Source organism: Ochotona curzoniae, unplaced genomic scaffold, assembly GCF_017591425.1.
Source record: "Ochotona curzoniae isolate NIBS_2020 unplaced genomic scaffold, NIBS_Ocur_1.0 contig_1, whole genome shotgun sequence".
Taxonomy (NCBI): Eukaryota; Metazoa; Chordata; class Mammalia; order Lagomorpha; family Ochotonidae; genus Ochotona; species Ochotona curzoniae.
In genome coordinates, this window is record NW_024464918.1 from 42,822,399 (window position 1) to 42,842,454 (window position 20,056).

A 20,056-nucleotide genomic window follows, 5' to 3' on the forward strand; every position below is an offset into this window, starting at 1 on the left:
AAATTCCCCTCCATAAAACATAAGCTTTGTTTGTTTTACTTGATAGAATAACTGAGAGAAAGGGAGAGACAGAGAAAGAGCGTGATCTTCCATCCATTGATTCACTCCCCACATGGTTGCAATGGCCAGAGCAGGCTGTTCTGAAGTCAGGAGCCAGGAGCTTCTTCCAGGTTTGCCATGTGGGTGCAAGGGCCCAAGGCTTTGAGCCACACTCTGCTGCTCTCCCAGGTCCTTAGCAGGGAGATGGATGGGAAGTGGAGCAGCCATGACTCAAATTGGCACCCACATGGGATATAGGTACCACAGGCAGAGGGCTATGTAATACACAACTAAATCACCCCAAGGGTCTTTTTTATTTTTTAAAGGTTTATTTATTATTTTTTTTTTGGAAAGTCAGATTTACAGAGAGGAGATAAAGTCTTCTATCTGCTGGTTCACTCCCCAAGTGGCTGCAACAGCTGGAGCTGCGCTGTTTCAAAGCCAGGAGCCAGGAGCTTCTTGGTGAGTAAACCAGCAGAAAGAAGTTCCTTCTGTCTTTCCTTCTCTCCGTAAATCTGATTAGTCTTTCCAACAAAAATAAATACATATTTAAGGAAAAAAAAGAGTATGGAAACAGTTTTGGCCAAATTTAAGTTCCTAAGCACAACTTAATACTGGTCTTGAGCAGTTTAATCCTACTATAGAGCAAATTTGATCACTGCTCTGGATTTTAGTCTCCCTCTCCAACTCTCTCCAACAAAACATTGGAGTGATTGTTTTGAAAGTGCAGACTGCCTTGAGGTCTGCCCCTGTGGCAGAGGCTGGAAGGCGGCTCTGCCTTCCACCCAGTCTGCCTCTCCATTATAGCACTCAGAAGGCAGAGAGGCCTGGAGACTGAGGAGACAACTGCAGGAAGACAGGGATGAGGCTCAGTGATGCCCGCTACTCTCTGGGCCACATTCTGGACCCCTGTGGGGACACTGTCCCACCAGGTGCTAAGACAGAGGTGCCTGTCTCTTCCTACTGTTTAAGCAAAAATTATCATTTCATGATCTTAAGAATCTTTGACTTTTAGAAGCTGGAGGCTCATCTATCTTGGAGAACTTCCCATAGGGCAGTGTCACTGCTGGCTTACCTTGCAGATTTTAGACAACCTAAGGACAAGATCTCTGTCTCATTTTCCCTGGTTTCCCCGACTCCTAAAAAAGTTTCTTCCATATAGTGTGTGTTTGAAGAATTAATGGAAAAGGAGATTTGAATTAATCTGTTTATCTCCGTGTTCTATACGATGAAAGTGAGGCTCAGACAGATGGGAAATGACTCAACAAGCCATCTTGTGGGTGACCAGGAATATTAGTTGATGAGAAAATTTAGGCCAGAAGAAATCAAAGGACATTCCAAACATGACATGGAAGTTCAAGTCCAGATGGTATCTGGTTGATGAATTCAAAGTTATGAGAAATACCTGTATTACCCTGCAGTCACCTCCTGAATGGGAAAGGCAGGCACTACCTCTGTGGGCTGACCCCGTCCAGAGTGATATCTCCAGCACGAAGCCTGCCACCTGGGACACAGGCTCCCTGACACCCTAGCGATGGACACACTATGGCTCTCTGGCTCAAGGAACTTCAACCAGAAGGACCATTGTTTCATGGCATTTGTTGGTGATCAAACCCACATAAAATCCAACCAGCTGTCTCCTCCTTGCATCCCATCTCAGCAAAACAGGGGTGCCTTGCAGGCAGCAGGCTCAGAAAATCTACCCTGGCTCTTGTCTTACATACAGAAGGAGCCCCTGGATGAGTCTGGATGGATGATTAAAAACGTCCTCTCCATGCCCATTGTAAACAAGAAGGAAGAAATTGTCGGGGTGGCCACGTTTTACAACCGGAAAGATGGAAAGCCCTTTGATGAGATGGACGAGACCCTCATGGAGGTATGTGCACCAGGAGACTTTGTGCTATGGGGATCCAGCCGGCTTTTGCCACCAAGCCTGGCCTCCAGAGCTACTTGGTGGAGCCAGGTGTGCAGTTGCCCCGTCACCTGAGGACTGGCTGACCCAGTGCAAACACAGCTTCCACAACCACTCTCCTGGCTTCTGCTTTGACACTGTCAGGTTTGTAGCAACATCCATAGTCCCTTCCTCAAACAGTTCAATCGCTAAACTTCTCAACGTAGGGCAGTTTCAGGTTCACAGCAAACTTGAACGGAAAGTACCAAAAAAGTTCCTACTTACACCTGTCCCCAGACAGCAGCTTGTGAAGTCACTGCTCAGAAGAATGTGTTTTCCACTGTGTCTGTGCTTTATGTCACACATGCTCACACTAGGTGGTTTACCTGGCCCTCACAACTGAGCAAAGAGGCCAGCCCACAGTCTAGCATAGCCATTTCACAGCTGAGAAAATGGAGGTCCAGTTAAGAGTCAAACCAGAGAGTTTTGTCTCTGATTCTCCCTTCCTCTCTTTTCAGTCCTTGACTCAATTCCTGGGCTGGTCTGTCTTAAACCCTGACACCTATGAATCCATGAACAAGCTTGAAAATCGGAAGGACATTTTCCAGGACATCGTCAAATATCATGTGAAGTGTGACAATGAGGAAATTCAGAAAATCCTGGTGAGTCACACCCTTCACTGCCTCCTGCTCTGGTAGAGACGGCGCCTCACACAAGCAGCCAGACACAGGCAGGATGTGACATCAACGCGGGCACAGCCCGGGTGAGGATTTCCTGAGTCATGGGAAGGTAGCAGGCCTCAAACCTAATGAGTGGATGGATGGGTGTTGACCACTGGGACATGCCTTGTGGAACTGGAGCTGGTAAAATGTGGCATACAGGTGTACTGAGAGCTCAAAGTGGTATCACCGCTTGGAGATAGCAATCTCTTGCAGGGCTGCCTTGTCATGGGACTGACCTGACCCTGACTTCACAGTTCTAGAAAACCCCATTATCACTAAGCTCAGGACTGACTGGGGCTAGAGCCCCTTCTCTGAGATAAGGCTGTGTCTGACAAGCCCATACAGTGGTCAATTTCTCAGCACCTCCCTGCTCTGGGGTCAGTTCACTTAGAGGAAATCAAAGCAAAGTGAAGTCTCGTGAGCCAAGAAGTAGTTCAGAAGAAGTGTGGATCCCTCACCGAGTTTCCTTACTTTACATTTTCAAGAGAAATACACACCGAGGACCTTTACTGATGCTGACAAGAGTTAGACACTGAGGGGTCAGTTTATCTTCTCACTGTAGTGGGGAACAAACTGACACTCCAAAAGGAAGAGGGCCTTGTCCCCAAGTCTCCCAGTAGGGAAAGAAGTTATCAGGACAACAGACAGGGTCTGTAGCACTCTTAAGAAAGGGCTGCCCGAGAAGCAGGGAGCATCCTTCCTAGGGAGGCTCCCTGGTGTAGGCCACAGACCATCGGAGCTCAGGCAGGCTCCACAGAAGAATCCTGCCTGGGGCAGTGACGTGGCCTGGGAGCTTTCAGAAAAACATGAGCATCACTCCCAGGGGTTGGGTCTCTGAGAGCCCGAGCTCTTAGAAGCAAGTTAACTAGCTGGTGTGGGACAGGGAATCAGCAGAGTTCCCAAGCTGAAAGGCATGGGCCTTTCAAGTTCAAGTAACCAAGGCCCACGTGTCCAGCTAGGAAAAGATCACAACAGATGTGGTGCTTCCTCCCCATAACCAGTTGATTCCAAGGAAGACACAGGCAGGGCCAGAAGAGTGGCCCCTCGGTGAGCTTTGCTTGGTTCACCTCAGCCCCGCGAGGAACATGTGGACAGATTTTGCTCTAAGCCAAGAAACCAGAAATAAGGAAGTGGGTCCACAGCTCCCACTTCTTATGGCCCAAGAGAGGAAGGGACCGTGCCCCCAAGGCACATGGAAAGGGACAGGAAGAGCCAGGAATATGGCCAAGGCTTCTTTACCCCCAATGAAAATAATAACATTCTTTGATTTTAGTGCTTGCTCTGCACCAAATGCTGTGCTCAGTACTTTACCTGGATCGTTTAATTCAGGCACACCTACACCTATGCTGTCCTAAAAGCACTTCGTACACACCTGAAGTCATCTGTTCAGTCCTCCTCTCATCCCTGTTTAACAGATTGAAGATCAGCAGCATTAAATAACACTGCCAGTAGGTGGCAGAGCGTCGACTGGGATGCAGGTCTCAGCAGTTGCCCAAGGTCATGTTTGCTCATCCATCAGTGCTGGAGGCAGCCTCCCTGAACCAGTGGTTTTGTGGAAAAGATGTTAGAGGAAGAAAAAATACAGATAATAGAAGAGTGGAGGCTGAGCATGGCCTTCAAGGTTATAACTTGCTGTATTTTCTCTGCTTTTTCCGGGCCCTGACAGAAAACTAGAGAAGTTTATGGGAAAGAGCCATGGGAATGCGAGGAAGAGGAGCTGGCTGAGATCCTGGTGAGCTAAGTCGGGCAGCCCTGGCCCTGGTGTCTCCCTGGCAGGTGCTTGGAGTACACACGAAGTATTCCCACAATGCCTGCTTCCCACTGCTCTGCTCTGGTCCTCCCAGCACACCCAGGATGGAGACAGGGATGAGGGGGGCCAAGGGAGGGGGTAGTCCAGGAACAATTCTTGATCACTTGACTTTGTCGTTTATATACAGCAAGGGGAACTGCCAGATGCAGAGAAATACGAAATTAATAAATTCCACTTCAGTGACTTGCCCTTAACGGAACTGGAGCTGGTAAAATGTGGCATACAAATGTACTACGAGCTCAAAGTGGTAGAAAAATTCCACATTCCACAAGAGGTGAGGTCAAGCAAACATCGCTGGTTTCCCTTTTTCTGTTTCCTTTTCCTGAACCTTGGATCTGTAACCACTTTAAAAAGAATCCGCCCTTGGTGCTGAGGGGATGAAGCCTCAGGTCACAGTGAGGTCACAGTGGGGTCACAGTGGGGTCACAGGGAACCCTGTAGTTGGGCCACTGTGGGCTCCCAAGCAGGGAGTCTCAAAGGCTGAGAATGATTAAGTGCACAAAAAGGCCCTCTGGCCAAGCAGGGGTGAGAACGGGGTGAAATCCACTCACACTGGGCTCTCTCTCCACAGGGAAGGCCTAAGGGGCACTGCGAATGCAAGGGGAGGGGACACAGAAAAGGGGGTATATGCAGTATTCAGAATTTCCCAGGTTCTGATTAAAGCAGTGCTTTGCAGAAAGCGTTGCCCTGGACCACCTGGTCCACAACAGAGCAGTTAGCAGAAACACAAGTGTATCACACACTCACATTCCCAGCCTGAATCAGGTTACACAAGCTTCGATCGTTTCGATAGGTATCCCAGTTGGAGAACCCCAGGGATGAAGAAACCTTTCTCCTTTTCTTCCTGTGAAACCACTGCCGGCTTTTCCCAGGATAGCTGCACTCCGGGGTGCAGTTTGAGACCAGCAGAATAACAACATCCATGTTCATAGCAATAAGCAGCTTGAAAAGCGCACCTGCCATTGCTGCCTCCCACCTTCTGGGCCATTGTTGGCACTGGGGGGACCTCAGGAGGGCAGGTCCAGGGCACCTGGCCAGGAGTGCTGCCTCACGGATGTGCTTGTGTTTGCAGGCCCTGGTGCGCTTCATGTATTCCCTGAGCAAGGGCTATCGCAGGATCACCTACCACAACTGGCGGCATGGCTTCAACGTGGGCCAGACCATGTTCTCCTTGCTGGTGGTACGGGGGCTGGACGGGCTGGCTGCACGCTGGACAACCTCATGCAGACTCCACAACGTGACGGCCTCTGGGCTGCCATCCTTTCTGATTATGGCCCTAAAAGAAATGCCAAAGGGGCACATGCTTAGCATCAAAGAATTACAAGGATAGGGGAGCCTATAAAATAAAAAGTGAAAGCAAATTGCCCCTGTAGTACTGCTATCACTAGTAGTCCAGCTATTTGAAGGAAGCTGTGGCACGAGTTCTTCTAGAGGTTCTTTAGGAAGCCTGGAGGCATATTTGGGAACACACGAGTGTACAGAAAATACACACCATTTATTTCATTTTTAACCAATGAAATAGTATTATTCAGTATTTCTAAAAATATAAAAATATATGAATCTTTCATTTTATCTATGTGTGTGTATATATATATCAATTACATTTTTCCAATATGTAGAAAGACACTTTACCACTTTAACTATTTTAAAAAATTGATAGTAATTCAGAATTACTATGTGAGGGAATGGGAGGAGAGACATAGAGGTCTTTTCTCTATTGGTTCAGTCTCCAAATAGCTGCTGTGGCCAGAGCTGGATCAATCTGAAGCCGGGAGCCAGGAGCTTCTTCCAGGTTTCCCACACGGCACAGGAGTCCAAAGACTTGACCCATCCTTTGCTGCCTTCCCAGGACATTAACAGGAACCTGGATCACAAGTGGAGCAGGAGCAGGTGTTATGGTGTAACAGACTGTTCCTCTGTCTGCAGCCCTGGCATCTCATCATGTCTGGCCCAAATAAAATACTTCAAAAAAAAAATTAGTTGCACATCCTAGAAAAGTCAGCTCCAGGAAAATCTCTGGCCACCACAGGGAGTCAGGGATAGAGCCAAGGCAAGACCCAGGTTCCCAAGCTCCAGAGCCCCCTTCTCCCGACACTTCAGTCCTGCTTCTAGTCCCGCACAAAAGGAGTGATTTGCATCTGTGGCTGACCTTCCAGACAGGGAAGCTGAAACGATACTTCACGGACCTGGAGGCCTTGGCCATGGTCACCGCTGCCTTCTGCCATGACATTGACCACAGAGGCACCAACAACCTCTACCAGATGAAGTGAGTCAGCCTTAACCAGATCCCTCCCTGCCCTGGCCCCTGGCCCTTAGCCCCAGGATTCATTGCTGAGGGCTACAAGACCCCCAGACAGACTCACTGCCATCAAGAAATCCCACTACCCCCAGCTTCTCACTTCCTGCTGCCTTGGTACTTCAGGCCACCCTGTAGGAGACAGAACAGTGATCCCCCAAAGATGTCCATAACCCATAGCCTGGATCCCTGGGAATACGTGGCCTTACATATCAAAGGGGACTTTGTGGGTGTGACCGGGTGAGGGAGCTTGGGATGTGGCAGGCAACCAAGTTGGCCCAAGTAGTAAGAATTTCCTTATAAGAGGCAGGAAGCCTGAAGGAGTGAACATGCTACCCTGCTGGCTTCGAACATGGAGGAAGGGGCTGCAGGTAGCATCTGGAAGCTAAAGGGGTCAGGACACATTCCCCTTCAGAGCCTGCAGGAGGAAAGTATTTCAGATTTTTGAATGCCAAGGCTTTGAAAAAACACATTTGTATTATTTTAAGTCATGGCTGCAGTCTGTCATGGCAGCCACAGGAAAGCAGCACAATCAATGCCTCCTCTCGCCTCCTTTCTTGTCCCACCTGCTCACCTCCTTGGAACCAAGGTGCCAGGAAGAGACACGAGCCCGTTCATTCCCTTTCCTTGATAAGACTCTGTGCTGGGCAAAGCAGGTGCCATGGGAAACAAACTCCCTTCCCCCTGAGTATTTTTTTCTTTTTTTTTTTTAATTTATTTATTTATTGGAAAGTCAAATATACAGAGAGGAAGATCTTCTGTCCAATGAAGTGACCACAATGGTCACTGCACCAATCCGAAGCCAGGAGCCAGGAACCTCCTCCAGGTCTCCCATGCAGGTGCAGGGTCCCAAGGCTTTGGGCCATCCTTGACTGCTTTCCCAAGCCACAAGCAGGGAGCTGGATGGCAAGTGGAGCTGCCTGGATTAGAACCAGTGCCCATATGGGATCCCAGCGTGTTTAAGACAAAGACTTTAGCTGCTAGGTCACTGTGCCAGGCCCACACTACTGCTTTCTTTTCTTCTTCTTCTTTTTTAAAGATTTATTTATTTTTATTGGAAGTCAGATTTACAGAGAAAAGGAAAGAAAGGGAAAGATCTACCATCTGCTGGTTCACTCCCCAAGTGGCCACAAAGGCCAGAGTTGAGTCAATCTAAAGCCAGATTCTGGGAGCTTCTTCTGGGTCTCCCAAATGGGTGCAGGGTCCCAAGGCCTTGGACCATCCTCCACTGCTTTCTCATACCACAAGCAGGGAACTGGATGGGAAGTAGAGCAGCTGGGATATGAACCACTGCCTTCATGGGATCCCAGCACATGCAAAGTGAGGACTTTAGCTACTAGGCTACCATGCCAGGCTCCAAACACAATATTTCAGACTCTCTACGGAGTCGGTGATCCAAAAGAGGTTCAGAATCATTTGTGCAGAAAAGCTGGAGCCAGATCAGGAGACCCCATATATAGCCCAGTTTTCCTGTCTCATTCCTGGTCTTCAGTCCCTCTGCCTGCACAACGAGGAGGTGACAGGACTGTTAATGACTTCAACCTGACCTTGGCCATTCCCACATTGATATCCTATCTGTTCTTCCTCCTCTCCCTTCCCTTCAGATCCCAGAACCCACTGGCCAAGCTCCATGGGTCCTCCATCTTGGAAAGACACCATCTGGAGTTTGGAAAAACACTGCTGCGAGATGAGGTAGGTTGAGGCCCTGTGTGCTGGTCCTGGCCTGGCCTGGAGGTCCCGCACCACAACAAGCTCGAGTTTACCCAGGCAGCTTTTCTCCCTCTGCCCTGGGCTACCTCTACTGTCACTGTAGACGGCAACTGGCTGGTGGACGGCTTTGTTGTCAGCACCACATCTCACAGCCCTCCTTGGATGTTCTCTGTAGAGCCTGAATATCTTTCAAAACCTCAACCGCCGGCAGCACGAGCACGCCATCCACATGATGGACATCGCCATCATTGCCACAGACCTAGCCCTATACTTCAAGTAGGTGTTTCTTTTCTTCCTAATAATCAAAATAACAGCAACAAACACCATTGTTCCAATTGACCTACTCTGCATCATATGCTAGGCCCAACCCAGAGACCCTGTGGATCAGATATTCTATTCTCCAAGTGGGGAAACTGAGGGCCAAGGCACGAGACCTGCTAAGTGATCGCACGTCAGGGCACAGTCAGGGTTAGATCCTAGGGCTTCACACCCAGGCATTGGTTCTTGGAACATTACTGGATTAATTACACTGATTAATAAGACCTTGTATGGAATAATCAATAGGGGCTGTCTGATCTTAAGATTGGCTCCACTGAATACACTGGTATGTCTTGTAGGAAGAGGACAATGTTCCAGAAGATTGTGGATCAGTCCAAGACATATGAGAATGCCCAGGAGTGGACACAGTACATGATGCTGGAGCAGACCCGGAAGGAAATTGTGATGTGAGTTGAGGCCGGGCGACTCCTGACCCTCTTCTGCTCTGGGTTGAGGGACTGACAGCTCTGGCGGCTCTTAGCAGAGCTTTGCCACACCTGCCATGTGGGGGCCTCTGATCTCCGAGAAAATGAAGCCATGCCATAGCTGAATTACAAGTTATAACATACAAATATGTTTAATCTTTATTTTAGCACTAGACTATATGATGATTTATTAGTGTTGTATTTCTCTATATAAACAAAATATTCGAAGTATTCGAATCATGAAGTCTAGGATTTGGGGGGCAAAGGGATTTACCTTTCATGCTTTTGAGAAAACAAAATGCATTAGACTAATTATGGTTTGGGTGATAACATATAGGCTATTGCTATAAATCGACTTAATTATCTTTCTTAAAAATGATTTATTTATTTGTAAGGCAGAGTTATAGAGAGTGGAAGAAACAGAGAAAATGAAGGAGGAGAGGGGAAAGAGCTATCTCCCATCTGTTGGCTCACCTCCAGATGACTACAACAGCTGCTTCCAGGTCTTCCGTGTGGGTTGCAAGAGCCCAAACAGTTAAGCCATCTTCTGCTGCTTTCCCCAGGCCACTAGCAGGGAGCTGGATTCAAAGTAGAGCAGCCAGCACATGAACCAGCATCCATACATGATGCTGATATCACAGGCAGCCTTTTTACCCACTATGCCACAGTATCAGCCCCAGATTGGCTTCATTTTCTAAATCTTCATTTGCATATTTACAATATCCTGCAATACTACTGTGCTAGATTCATATGATTTACATGCAATTAAAGGTATGTACCTAACCGACCATGAGACTCATCCGTAAGTTGCCTAGTGAATACCTCTGTTTGTTTCCTCATTGTTCTTCCACAGTTCATCCCAATGGGCCATGGGGTGAGGAGGATACATGTGAGGTATTTGGTGGCTGTAAGTGCAGCCAATACCCTGAGGGCCCTGGCTTCCCTGTGATGGGTCCTGAGTGTTGATGGTAATGGCCGGGAAGGATCTCAAGTGGAGAAAGGCCTGACCCATTTTCTAAGAAGCCTTGGGTAGTTTATCCCAGAGGCTTAATGGAAACATGGTATGATTAAGCCAGGTGTTGTAAGTGCCTGCCATGGAGAAGCGGCAGCTGCTGGGACTGGCAAGCGGCTCCTCCCTGTGTCCTGCACTTGTCTAATCAGGCCTTGAGAAAGGCGTGCAGGTCCTAGGGAACAATATGACCGTCCCTCCCAACGGTGCAGACACATTTAGGTCACAGTTCTCCCAAGCAGTCAAGGAACTTCCTCACCATCCATTTCAAAATGGTACATCAGAAGAACCAAATAGGTGCGAGGAACATCTTGTTCAGGAATAAGAGCACTCAATATTACAAAGTTGTTGAGGGCCTATACCCCAGCATAGTGGGTAAAACTACTGCCTGCAATGCTGGCATCCCAGATGGGCAGTAGTTTGCATCCTGGCTGCTCTATTTCCAGTCCAGGTCCATCCTAATCGCCTGAGGAAACCAGTGGAAAATGGCCCAAGTGTTTAGGGTCCCTGACATCCACACTGGAGACCCAAAAGAAGCTCCTGGCTCCTAGCTTCAGCCTGGCCCAGTCCCAGCCACTGTAGTCATTCTGGAGAGTAGATCCCTAGATGAAAAATTTTTATCACTTCCTGTCTCTCTGTAACTCTGACTTTCAAATAAATGAATAACTTATTTAAATTAATTCTGCTTAAATTCTTTATTTGAGGTGATTTACAAGAAAAAAAAAAAACAAAAAACCTCTTTTTATTTGGGGCTAGTTAGGAAGAAGATCTTTCTTGCCTTCTTACAAGCAGACAAGAATGCCTGGCAAATTCTGAAGTAGAAGAATAATCATGGGAGCCAGTAGAACTGAGAGCAGCTCAGGATGACCACGAAGCGCTGGTCAGGTCAAGGCACGGACTCGCAGGACTCTGTACGTGCTCCAAGTGCAGAAAGTGCAGAGAGCTGCGCGCTCACAGATGGTGTGGGGACAGTGGGGTGCCACGAGGGAGATCCCTCCTTCACTTCGCACCAAAATAAATCCCAAATGAATCAAGAATGTTTAAACGGTGGGAGAGGGAGAGAAAAGCAGGCAAGGGGAAAGCATTAAAGACTTAAAATAATTTCAGAGGGAATTTCTTCAAGAGTACTTTGAATTTACAAGCTAGAAAATAGACACATTTGGCTATGCAAAAATTAAGAATTTGGGCCCAACCCACAAATAAAGAACCAAAGACAGAAGGCAAGATAAAGTAAGATAAGAAAACGCTTTCAATGTTTTTGACAAAAAGCTAATTTCCTCAGTAACTGAAGTGTAACACAATTCAAGGGAAAAATGAATAGAAAAAGTGCAAAAGGCACGAACAGACACTTCCAAGAAAAGGGATTACAGTGGGATGTAAACGAATGGGAAAATGATGACTCACATGCAGAGGAGGGCAGAAGGAGGCGATGCAGTTCTCAGCAGTCCTGTTGGCAAAGATGCAGTGTTTGATCGCACGCCACCATGCAGAACAGAGGGGAAGAAGCACATGCTCTCAGTCCGTCTTTATGGCAGCATCGATCAAAAGTCTCCATACACTTTGCCTCAGTCATCTCACATCCAGGACCTCCCCTCTACACATTCTCCCACATGTGCACCACAGAGAAGACACCAAGTTTTTTTCTCCTGTTGTTTGCAATCACAGCAAAGATGGAAAACAGCTCAGGTAACCATCAGTAGGATACCAGTCAAGTAAGTCACAATCCTCTCATGCAATGCAGTGTCATAGGCTGCACAAAGAAATGATGTCATGTAAGACATGGAATAATTAAAATGCCAGAATAACACTCCGTGAGAGAACTCAATAACAAATCCTGGTACACAGAGAGAAGGCAGGCTGTTAACCCAGGGCAACAAAATTGGTTGGTGTGTTTTTTGTCTTTGTTGACAGTTGGTGTCAAATTGCCATGCTCTTTAGATTACTTTGCAGTTAGAGGATCATATAGTAGCTTTAATATTTATCAAGTGCTGCAGATTAGCTGTTTTGTGAATATCGGGTCTATGATGAAATAGTTTTAAATGCTCACTTTCAAGTGTGTAAGAATTAAAATTAAAAAGTCCAAAAAGACCTGTAAAGGTGGTTTCTCGATCCCAGGACTGTTGACATTTGAGGCGGGTAACTTGCTGTACCTGTGCTGGGTGATGCAGGATGTTACACAGCTCCCCTGGTCCCTGCACACTGGAAGCAGCCTCTGTCTGCCAGGTACAACAGCCAGCCATGCCTTCAGACATTGCCCAGCATCTCGCCAGCTCAGAAGCATTGCCATAGGGCTCTCTTGGGTCCATCCTGTAGTCTGATGATCAGAACAGTTTCTCACCCAAGCAGGATGGAGCTGGTACACAAGTGGGTCTTTGGTGCCAAGCAGTCTGCAGGCTACACGCACTGCCTGTGCAGGTGCCTTCACGTGCCTGCTCAATGGGGAGTGTGGTTATAGATGCTTTCTGGATCACAGTGGGGGCTGAGCTGGAGGAGCTGCTGGTTTTAAGTGTTTCCTGTTATAAAAGACCTTTGCGTGTGGATTTTGGCCAGCGTCTCACATGGAGTTCCTGAGTATCATTGGTTCTGACCAGGGGCGCTCTCGGCAGGTCCCTAGACAACTTCAGGGACAGGGCACTGTGTAGAGCAAGCCTTGATAGGTGACTTGCTCCCACTTTCGCCCCACCCTCACCTCTTCCGAGGAAAAAGGATCTGGAGGCTGATTTGATTGCAAGATGCTAATGATGCTGTCAACCACCTCTATGAGACAAAAGCTCCCAGCACAGGGTTCAGGGAGCTGCTGGGAGGGTGGCACTCACCGCTCCCCACACCCTCCACCTAGGCCCCTCTTCTCTCTGGCTGTTCCTGAGTTGTGTCCTTTACACGAACTCAATATATGCAAATGAAGCTTTTCCCTGACTTTTGAGAGCTGATTCAGCAGACTGCTAAGCTGAAAATGGAGGAGAATCCCAACTTTGTAGCCAAGTCAAACAGAAGTGGTTTTAATCTGGGGACAAGGCACCTATAATTGGCTCTGACATGAGGCTGGCTGTACCCTAAAAATCTGTACTGTCTGGTGCTAACTTCAGGCAGCTGGGGTGAGGGCTGAACTCAACTGCAAGCTATCTGGTTGGTGTCAGAATTGGTTCTTGGGAGAAACAAACCCAACAGCACCTTCCTGTGTCTGGGTCTTGTGGCAGGCTTGTCCGAGGGCCCACAGCTAACTCTTGCACAGGCCCCAGCCGACTGGCTTTGGTTAGACTCCTGCCCAGCTATTTCTTGCATCTCACTACTTGTGTGTCACTACACAGGAACAAGAGTCACAGTAACTCCAAAGCAAAGGTATGACAGCTCCCTCCTCACTGAATCCCTCACCTCAGATTTCATTTACAAATATACTTATTTATTTATGTATTGGAGAAGTAGATTTACCGAGGGAAGCAAATGGTCAAACAGCCAGAGCAGAGCTGAGCTGATCTGAAGTGGCACCCACATGGGGTGCCAGTACTTGCAGGCAGAAAGTACCCAATTGAGCCATTGCAGTAGCCCTCAAAAGCTGAAAGGGCTCAGCAGTCCCCTGCTGCTGAGGAGTGACATAAGTTGTCTTCTAGGCTAAGCATAACACACATTTTTGACTGGCAAAAAAAAAAAAAAAAAAAAAAAATCAAAAGAAGAAGGTTTCATGACCAAAGGAAAATGATGCGAAATGCAAGTTCCAGTGTCTATAAATAGAGCCTGTTTTTCTGCCTAGCACTCCATTCTGACTTCTGCAGGTCCTGGGCATTCCTGTCTTCATGATTCCTATCTCCATTCAAAACAAGTAAGGCGGGGTATTGTGACACAACTGCTCAAGCTGCCGCCTGTGGTGTCAGCATCCTATATGGGCACCAATTTGAGACCCGGCTGCTCCACTTTCCATCCAGCTCCCTGCTAATGTGCCTAGGATGTGCAGAAGATGGTCCAAGCCCTAGGACCCTTACATCCACGTGGGACACCTGGAAGAAGCTCCTGGCTTCCAGCCAGTTCTGTTTCAGCCATTGTAGCCATTTGGGAAATGAACCAGCAAATGAAAGATCTCTCCCTGTCTTTCCCTTCCCTAAGTTTATCTTTCAAATAAATAAATAATAAAATTATTTTTTTTAAAAAAAAGCTTTTAGAAAGTAAGTAAAAGATTTTATGGCTATGGATACAAATACAATTATAATCAAGGCTAAATTCAATATTACATATTCCTTATTACTGTATTACATTTTTCTGCTTTTGAAAGAAATTAAAATATTTTCCTGGACCCGCAGCGCTCTGCTGAATGGAAAAGCCAACCTTGCTTTCAGCCCTCAACTGGTCTGGGAAACAGAAATGTTTCCTACCGGGCCCTTTACAGAGACTGCTTGCCGCCTCCAGGTCTCGTGTTTTATAAACCAGGACAGCCAGGCCCAGAGAGACCAAGTGGCTTACCTGGTGCCACGTAGGCGTCCGTGGGGCTTCAGCTCCGGAACCCAGGTCATTCCAGCTCCCTTCACGCGAAGGCTTCTCCGTGGCCTTCCCAGCAGGCAGGGGTGGTGAGCCAGTGTCCTGTCAGAGCTCAGCAAGGCAGCACTTCCGCCAGGGCTCAGGGAGAAGACGCTCTCAGCCGCGCAGCTGAAGCCGGCCGGAAGACACGGCGCTCCGGGCGGATGTGAGGACTGCTTGCTTCCGGCACCCTGAATCATCGATGGAAGGAAGGTGGCTATGATGAACAGAGCAACAGGTGCATGACAAGGTCACCCCCCGTGATCATCACAATAACCCTCAGGAGCAATCGGCATGTCAAATCCAAGAAACTGCTGGATTCTGTTTTTGAGAGCAAGATCAGAATTCCTTTTTTAAAAAATATTTATTTTATTTTTATTTGAAAGGCAGAGTTGCAGAGAGGAGAGACAGAGAGCCTCCATCCTCTGGTTCACTCCCCAAATGGTTACAATGGTCAGGGCTAGGCCACTCTGAAGCCAGGACCCTGGAGCCTCCTCCGGGTATCCCATGTGGGTGTAGGAACCCAAGGATTCAAAGCATCCTCCACTGCCTTTGCAGGCCACAAGCAGGGAGCTGGATGGGAAGTGGAGCAGCCGGGACTCATACTGTAGGCCGTATGGGATGCTGGCACCACAATTTGAAGATTAGCCTACTACACCACAGCACTTGCCCTGCAAAATCCAAGTTTCATGGGTTCAACTTACTGTGATGCTCACGCTTTACAAATGCCCAGCTGAGGCTGAAAGATCCTGAGTTTGCTGACACTGCGTACAGCAAGTCAGGAGAGGCAGAAGGTCTAGTTCAGCTCTGACTCCAAGGCCCTGCATAGAATCTTAAGACTTGCCATTGAACTCCATCCCCTCCTCTTGACTACTGTGGCCAACCAAGAGGCTAGATTTCTTCTTTATTTTAAAGATTTATCTTTTATCTATATGAGAGGCAGAGTTACAATGGAGAGGCGTAGAGATCTTCCACCTGTAGATTCACTCCCCAAATGGTCACAATGACTGGCATTTAGAGAACCCACCTCCTAATATCACACAGGAGGAGGTCAGGGATCCAACATGTGAATTTGGAGGATCACAACTTTTTGATCTATAACAGAGAACTCCTATACATCCCTCAAAACTTGATCTGTCATTTCATAGATGCCCACTGTGCTAAGCTGCTCCTATCTTGGGTACCCATACTTGTTCTTGCTGTTGCACGAGGCCACTGTGGGGACAATGTTTTAGGCTGTGTGCTCCTTGAGGGATTGGGAATCCCCTGTGAGCCTCTCTGGACTATCCAGGGCCCCCCAAGCAAGGGGTTGGTGCTGAAGTGGACAGAAGGCTCATCCTAAGGCAGGGGCCCTTGGTGCACCTGGCTTCCCTGGTGCCTGTGTGTCCTTGTCCTCATGCCAGCAGGGAAGCTCTGTCTTGCACACACCCAGGTGTTTCCTCAGGGTTGCAGGGTCGGCTGCTTTGGATCTTTCCCGCTCCATCCTACACAGCCTCCTGAACTGTCTCCTGAAGCCGGACCTGTGAGACCCCCAACTCCTAAATGGCTCCCTTCCAGCTGCTGACTTCCCGGAAATGCTGGGTTCTCCCAGAAGAGAAGTCCTAGCACACGTGGTCCTAGGTGACCCACCCTGAAATGCCTCCTCCAGTGCCCCACACCACCTCTTGTTTCAGTTCCTTGTCTGTTCCCTCCCATCTTATTGCTATAGTCCCTATCCACGTAGTAATAATATTCCTCAGCCTTTCCTATTTCAGAGTTCCCTTTCAGAGTTTAGTTTTGAATTATTTCTTTTCCCCCATTCCCTTCAGCTTTATCTGGGATTTTTGTATGTTTATTTCTTTTTAATTTTTCAGTCACTGCCTCCCTTATGCTACCTTTTTAAAAAAGATTTATTTATGGGCCTGGTGCAGTAGCCTAGTGGCTAAAGTCCTCACCTTACACGTGCTTGGGTCCCATATTGGTGCCGTTCATGTTCCAGTGGCCCCACTTCCCATTCAGCTCCCTGCTTGTGGCCTGGGAAAGCAGTCAAGGACGACCCAAAGCCTTGGGACCCTGTACTGTGTGGGAGTCTGGGAAGAAGCTCCTGGCTCCTGGCTTCAGATCGGCACAGCTCCTGCCATTGCAGTCATTTGGGGAGTGAATCATTGGACAGAAGATCTTCCTCTCTGTATATCTAACTTTGCAATAAAAATAAAAAATAAATCTTAAAAAAAAAAGGAAACGGGCAGAATTACTAGGAGAGAGAAAGGAAAGAGGGAGAGATCTTCCATCTGCTGCTTCGTTCCCCACATGGCTAAACCAGGAGTCAAGAGCTTCATCTGGGTCTCCCACATGGGCGGCAAGCACCAAAGCAGATGCGTCATCTTCTGTTGCTTTCTTGGGTGCATTAGCGTGGAGCTGCAATGGAAACAGAGTTCGTATGGATGCACGTGTTGCAGGCAACAGCTTAACTTGCTGGGCCACAACGCCAGCCCCTCCTGCTACTTCTTAATATGGGCCTCCCCTAGTTTTTAGCAATGGTCACACTTGCCCACCTTTCCATGGGGGAATGTCATCTCCAGCATGGCAAAGAGTGGTTCTTGAGGGACAGGAGCAGACAGTCTTCGCTGTGAGCTGGCAATCCACAGTGGTGGCACTTCCAGAACAAGCATCCAGAAAGGTTCTGGCAGCTGCTGTGTCGGGTGACACAGAGAACAGGTCTGAGAAACGTAGCTCTACCCTGAACAAGGGAGGAAGGACCCTGGAGACACGATGAGCTCCACGTAAACGTTTTAGATCTATCTGATTCATTTGAAAGGCAGAGAGGCAGAGGTCTGTTATCCTCTGGTTCACTTCCCAAATACCTACAAGGGTTTGCAGTGCGCCAGGCTGAACTCAGGGGTCTGGAATCTGATCTGGGCCTCCCACATGGTGGGAGGGACTCAAGTACATGAGGATTCAAGTCTGCTGCTCTGATGGCACTTACAAAAAAAACTGGTGTTTAAACTTGCCTGATACATACCAAAGCCCAATATGTGTTTCCAGTGTACACACCAGGTACCACGTGAGATTTTACAGATTACACATCACTTAACCTTCCACCCGCTCTGATCATGGAAAGTACCATTACCAACACAGGAGGCTTAGAAGGATGGCTTGATTTTTCCAATGTCAAATCTCTGAAAATTGGCAGAGGCAGGACGCCAAGCCCTATCCTCAGATGCCATGGGGCAGCTAGCCCTTTGCCCACCATGGAGATGGAGAGACCCCCACTGGCAGAGGCCAAGAAACAACAGAGAGGGTAGCACTAACTGGCATGTGAGCGTACACAGCCATCAGTGGCTGCGGGCTGACGGAGGGTGTTCTGTGTGTGCAGGGCCATGATGATGACCGCCTGTGATCTCTCAGCCATCACCAAGCCCTGGGAGGTGCAGAGCAAGGTAGGAACCCCGAGGTCAGGGCACCCCGAGCCTGCTGACTGCAGCAATGAGGCCTGGATTCTCCTGGCCCAGCCCCAAGGCCAGTGACCCTATGCTTCCTCCTCCTTTGTGGAGACATTTAACCAAACCGGGGCGGCAGGACAGGGGTGGGCTTTTCTTCTTTGCTAAGTTGGAGGTGCAAGTCAGGCGGGAGCAGGGCTGGGTGGAGTTGGCTGGGATTTGACTCTGTGTACTGTGGTGTGGGGGTGGTGGGCTATCTATCTCTTGCAGGTGGCCCTACTGGTTGCTGCAGAATTCTGGGAACAAGGTGACCTGGAGCGCACAGTGCTGCAACAGAATCCCATTGTGAGTGTGTGTGTGAGCATGTTTGAGTATGCGAACGTGTGTGTAAGCATACATGCAAGAATATATGTATGTTAACATTCATGTCTGAGTGAGCATAGGGCATGCAATCATGTGTGAGACACATGTGAGATCATGTGCCTGAGCATGTGTGAGCATGCAAGTGTATGGTCATGTGTGTGAGCATGCTGTGTGAACATGTGTGTATATTTGTGTAGGGGGAAGCATCAGCCTATGTCAGGTGTGTAGGATCTCTTCCTGACCCACACACGTGAACCCCCTGGCATATAGATGTAAGACCTGACCCCGGGGATGACCTCTGCCTAATACAGTGGTTCTTTATCAACTCCATTCCTTGAGCACACGTTAGAAACAACACACAGGCTGTACCTGACACTTACCCAAATAGAAGCTCTAGAGTCAGAGCCTAGCAATGTACAGCTCCTAAGCTTGGCCAGGCCTGCTCCGGTGTCTGTTTTGGGCTCACCGAGCACCACAGAGCTGGAGAAGTGGACCTCCACGCTTACACAGCCCTCATAATGCCAACACCACGGCAGCCCACCACCCCAGCTCTGTTCGGACAGCACAGACCGAGCCAGAGCTCTCGGTGTGTCTACAGCCACATCTATAGCTCAGACTGACTCAGCAGAGGCAGTGAGCGGGCTTCCCAGTGGAGGAGGGGCACCTGCCAGACGGTTTCCTAAAGGCCCTGGAGGTGGAGCTAAAGAGATAGAGGCGGATTTGGAGAGGATGGGTCAAAGGGAGTAAAGCTTTGAGGGACAGACAATTGGTATGGGGATGGGTTGAACCTATTTGAACATGCTAAGGGGCAAGGGAGCTGCCATGTGAAGTAGCTGGCATGTGAAGTAGCCGCCAAGGGAGAGTGGAAGATGGGGAGAAGGCAGGCGCTGTAAACAGGAACAGGACTTGTAGTTCTTAACGTATTGTAAATGTAGAAAGAACAGCTGATGATTGATGAGGCATCAGTCACTAAAAACAGGCGCTGTTCTTGCTTTATCTGCTTCCTCCAAGGCATTTCCCCCACTTTGATTGGAGTCTTTTAAAAATAAATCCCAGGCAATATCATTTCTCCCACCAGTGCTTTAGTATACACTCCTAAGAGGTTAAAAGCTCCATATAGATAGACACACGAACAACCACAATATCGTTATCATATTCACAAAATCATGGACACTTCAGTGTGATCCAACCCCCAGCCTCCATTCATTTTGCCTGAGAATACAAACTCAGAGACCCAGTCCAGGTGCACCCTGTCTCTGCTGGTTATGCCTGTTAAGTCTCTTTCCTCAATAGCATCCCATCCCCTATCCTGAATTTTTTTTCCCCTGAATCCCATTCATGTGTGAAATACTAAGTCTCCTAAATGCAATGTCTCCCACTTTCTGGATTGTTTGCCTCCGTGTGGTGGTGTTGGACATGTTGCTCTGCCCCCCATATTTTCTACAAAATGGCAGTCAGATCTGGAAACCCAATGAACTGACAGCTCAGGTTTTGTTCTCTGAGGAAGAATGCTGCCTCGGTGAGGCGGGTCCCTCTCACTGCCCATTG

General features: G+C 48.3%; 1 protein-coding gene across 1 annotated transcript in view; it reads left to right on the forward strand.

The window, feature by feature from the left end:
- PDE6A (phosphodiesterase 6A) overlaps positions 1–20,056 on the forward strand; it is a 59,672-nt gene that overhangs the window by 37,013 nt on the left and 2,603 nt on the right. Inside the window, exons 9-19 of the mRNA XM_040972698.1 lie at positions 1,766–1,915; positions 2,449–2,592; positions 4,319–4,384; positions 4,590–4,736; positions 5,535–5,642; positions 6,619–6,728; positions 8,363–8,450; positions 8,644–8,744; positions 9,086–9,193; positions 18,082–18,145; positions 18,416–18,490. Coding sequence (XP_040828632.1) covers positions 1,766–1,915; positions 2,449–2,592; positions 4,319–4,384; positions 4,590–4,736; positions 5,535–5,642; positions 6,619–6,728; positions 8,363–8,450; positions 8,644–8,744; positions 9,086–9,193; positions 18,082–18,145; positions 18,416–18,490 — 1,161 coding nt within the window. The remainder of the gene's footprint in view (positions 1–1,765; positions 1,916–2,448; positions 2,593–4,318; positions 4,385–4,589; positions 4,737–5,534; positions 5,643–6,618; positions 6,729–8,362; positions 8,451–8,643; positions 8,745–9,085; positions 9,194–18,081; positions 18,146–18,415; positions 18,491–20,056) is intronic.